Raw genomic sequence first — 4,217 nt, 5'->3', positions numbered from 1 at the left:
ATTCCTGTGGAGGTTGGTCCATCCATGGTCCTTTGTTGTTAGGCGCCAAATGTCCGGGCAATTGTAGTGGCCATTGTCTTCTGGGAGTCTCCATGGGCATGGGTACCCAGATCCCAGGCAGCTAGATGTCAGTCACACCTGTGTCTCTGAGAATCTGGAAAGAGTAAACAGCACTTTCCCCCACCTAATTAAATATGCACCACATAGGGGAAACTGAGGCACACACCATATTCATATGAAACATTATGAAAAATTCCCACTTCGTCGCACACCCATTGTGTTTTATTTGTATTAGACTGGCTGAATTTGATTACAAGACTTTATTTTCTAACATAGAGAAACAATGAACAGGGGATATACACAGGGATTTACTTTCATGGGTAGTGGATTTTGTGCCTTACAAAATGTCAGCATTCATCTGTGCATTTTCAGATACTGTGCACCCTTCTCACATAGGATGAACTGCCAACACCATGGAGAAAAATACCATCATACTGCCTATATCAGTGCTGAATATGAGAGAGTGACAGAGCTATCCACAATGGCACTTTCCTATAAGTTGTGTTACATGGACACAGTGGGGGACCACAAAAACTGTCTTAGTAACTCTATACAGATCATCTCCAATTCTTTTTCACGTTAGTGCTGAGATGTTTTCAATGGGACTTTTCAACTTAATTTTGCTTAAATCACCCAGGCAGCTTTGAAAACCTCAGGCTAAGTTATTATCTCTGAGTGTCTGCATGTTTTTGTGAAAGTCACATTTGCTGACTGCTTTCCACAAGGCTTCCTTGACCTCTCTGTTTCTCAGGCTGTAGATGAGGGGGTTTGCCAGGGGAGTCAGGACAGTGTAGCAAAGAGAGAGCACTTCGTACAGGTCTCTCAGTGTATCATGTTTCGGCAGCATGTACACAATCATTATTGTTCCATAGAAAATTGTCACCACAATGAGGTGAGAGGAGCAGGTGGAAAATGCCTTCTGTCTCCCGGTGGTGGAAGGAATTCTCAGGATGGTGGTGATGACACACACATAAGATGTCAGGGTTAGTAGGAATGGAGGCAGAGTGAATACACAGGCTAGAATGAAATCTAGCAATATGATCAGGTGTGTGTCACTGCAGGAGAGTTTTATCAGTGGGATGGATTCACAATAGAAATGGTCAATTTCATTCAGGGCACAGAATTTTAACTGTAACATGAATAATATAAAGATGGCAGTAGCCAAACAACCATTTAACCATGATCCAGCAGCCAACTGGAGGCAAAACCTGTTATTCATAAGAGTTGAATAGTGCAGAGGTTTACATATCGCTAAATACCTATCATAAGACATCGCTGCTAGGAGATAGCACTCTGTACATGCCAGGGAAGCAAAGAAATAAAGTTGCTTAAAGCAGCCACTGAATGAGATGGTTTTGTCCCCAGTCAGGAGACTGGCCAGCATCCTGGGTAGGATGGTGGAGGTGTAGAAGGTCTCCAAGCAGGACAAGTTCCCCAGGAAGAAGTACATGGGGGAGTGAAGGTGCTGATCAGCCACAACGAGTGCAATGATGAGGATGTTCCCGGCCACGGTTGTGATGTAGATCACTAGGAACATCAGGAAGAGAAGAATTTTCAGGTCAGGGAGATCCCCAAATCCCAGGAGGATGAATTCTGTGATGGCCGTTTGATTTCTCCTGTCTGTGTCTGCCATGGGTTGAGTCTAGGAATGGCAATCCCTTTTCTGTTTTGGATGAGAATTCCCTGTGTTAATTATGTAGCAGTATTAAACTACAGCTTGTTTTGTCCATGGGTGTTAGGAGGGTTGCAAATCTTCCTAGTTTTGCCCCTTACCTGTGGAGTGACTCATCACTCCTGAATGGTTGTGGGCTGATCATACAGGAACGAGAACGGGACTGGTGAAGAAAGATGCCCCTGAACTCAGAGTCTAGAAACAATCTGGAAAGTGCTACTCTGTGATCTGTGCTACATTGTGATCCACCCCATAGGGACTCAGTCCTGTGTTCCATAAGGACTAACATGTCCCACTGAAGAACCTCAATGTTAACTACACTCTAAAGGCCTTCTCAGGTCGGGGGGCAGGTAGGGGTGAGGTGTTCAGAGAAGAGTGGCAAGAATGATTGAGATAGGAAAAACTACAATCTGAAGAGAGATTCCAAAGATCAGGATTGTTTCCTTAGAAAGGAGAGGGATAAAAGGGGAAATTATAAATAATGATCTGGAGAAGGCAGAATGTGGAACTTCTGTTTTCCCTGCCCCTTACTGCAAGAACAAGGGGGACATACAATGAAATTAAAAGGTGGGAAACTTAAAATCTACAAAAAGAAATACTTGTTCACACAGGGTGTAGTTAAAGTGTGGCACTCACTGTGATGCTGGCAGACCAGGTGCCAGCTCCTGCCAAGGTCTCCCTGTCTCAGTGGGATACTGACAGATACACAGCTGCAATCAGAGAGAAGCCTTTATTACCTTTTGAAACCTCAGACTGAGACTCATTCACGGGTCTGTTTTCTTGCTTTAGTCTTGTAAATAACTCTCATTCCTTTTCCTATTTAAGAAATCTTCATATAGTTCACTACAGCATTGGCTACAAGCGTCATCTTTGGTGTGAGACCTAAAGCGCAATTGACTTGGGGGAAGTCAGGAGTAACCTGAATATTGCTGTGATTCTTGGCGTAAGGGGCCGTGTACCACAGATACGCTCACCTGGGTGGCAGGACAAACCGGCGCAGCCAAGGGGACTGTCGGTGAATGTCAGGGCTGTTAAAGTTCCTGAGGAGTTTGCACTCAGTGCAGTTGGTTGGCGAAATCTAAGTTTAGAATTCAAAACCAATGAGGGGTTTGTGCCCTGGTTTGTAACAGTCTGCGCTGACAGTTGCAACAATCTCCCTGTTGCATCCCCATTGGGAGCATCACACTCACTGCTACAGGAAGGCATTTATATGAAGGATTTAATTGGATTCCAGAAGAGATTGATATCAATATCCAGATATAAATATCCAGAGTTATCATAATTAATGGCAACAACAGTTTTGGAATGGATATTAAATCTCATGTTTGGGGGGTTAAGCCAATCTCTAACTATTATAGTCCAACATGACACATGTGGGGGGAGATTATCCCAGAACTGCTACTGCAGTGTTCTGACATTTTCCTCTGAAACATCTAGTACTGCCCGCTCTCAGAGAACGATAGTAGACAGGATGGCCCTTGGGTGTGATCTAATCTGACAGTTCCTATATTACTACGTTCTCCTAAAGTGATACAGAGAAACCCAAAATTCCAATTAGATAAACAAGCTACACTTTTTATACTTCAGTCTCTGATAGGCTGTTACCTGAAAAAAAGTTGACCTGGCATAGATAACTTTGTAACACTTTTTGGTGAAGATCGATACAAGAAATCATTTGAGAGGAAGTTGTCAAACTAGGGGATCTGGACATTAATTCTAATAGGAGATTATGACACCCAATTCCTAGGTGGTTTTGCAAATCTCAATCTTAGCCCTTCTGCAATGTCTATATCTTCTTTATTCCCTGATGTTTCAGTGGACCCATGGATTCTCTTGCAACCTGCCTGACTCAGATATAGTGAAACAGTTTTTGTCATTTACTTTTAACTAAGACCATTTGTTCTTCAAATTCCCTCTTATGCTCCTAATTTCATTCTTAAACTTTACCCACCCCACATGCCACTTGAATGTTCCTTTCTATCAGCTTAACTTAGTTTTGATTTCCATTATTCTCTTCCATGCTTCACCCTAGTTACCCTGAGCCAGATCGCCAGCTGGTATTAATCAGCCATAGTTGACCTGGAGTCAATGGGCCAGATCCCCAGGTGAGGACCTTTCACAAGACATGTATCTCAATTTCCCCATTGTTAAATGGTGCTATTAACACCGACTGGCACTGCTGTGGGAAGGTGAGGCTAAAACTCCTAATATTCACAGAGACAAGGTGAGTGATATCTCACTATCTTTTATTGGACCAACTTATGCTGGTGAGAGAGACAAGCTTTCGAGTTGAGCTCTGTGTGGCTCGAAAGCTTGTCTCTCTCACCAGCAGAAGTTTGTCCAATAAAAGATATTACCTCACCCACCTTGTCTCTCTAATATCGTGGGACCAACACGGCTACAATAACACTGCATACATTATTCACAAAGCACTTTCATGCCCCTGCTTGGAAGGTGGTATAGAAATGCAGTCAAGAAGAGGGTG

The 4,217-nt window shown here is 43.3% G+C and overlaps 1 protein-coding gene across 1 annotated transcript; it reads right to left on the bottom strand.

The window, feature by feature from the left end:
- Positions 1-712: 712 nt before the first annotated feature.
- On the bottom strand, positions 713-1,693 carry LOC122172724 (olfactory receptor 6N1-like). The gene has a single exon (XM_042845522.2). The coding sequence runs from the start codon at positions 1,691-1,693 to the stop codon at positions 713-715; it is 981 nt and encodes a 326-aa protein (XP_042701456.2).
- Between the last annotated feature and the right edge of the window lie 2,524 nt (positions 1,694-4,217).

Source organism: Chrysemys picta, chromosome 12, assembly GCF_011386835.1.
Source record: "Chrysemys picta bellii isolate R12L10 chromosome 12, ASM1138683v2, whole genome shotgun sequence".
NCBI classification, from domain to species: domain Eukaryota; kingdom Metazoa; phylum Chordata; order Testudines; family Emydidae; genus Chrysemys; species Chrysemys picta.
This window is presented reverse-complemented; position numbering and strand designations above follow the sequence as displayed.

Excerpts from the sequence above, each read along its gene's own strand:
- LOC122172724 (XM_042845522.2), bottom strand. The coding sequence starts at position 1,693 with ATGGCAGACACAGACAGGAGAAATCAAACGGCCATCACAGAATTCATC.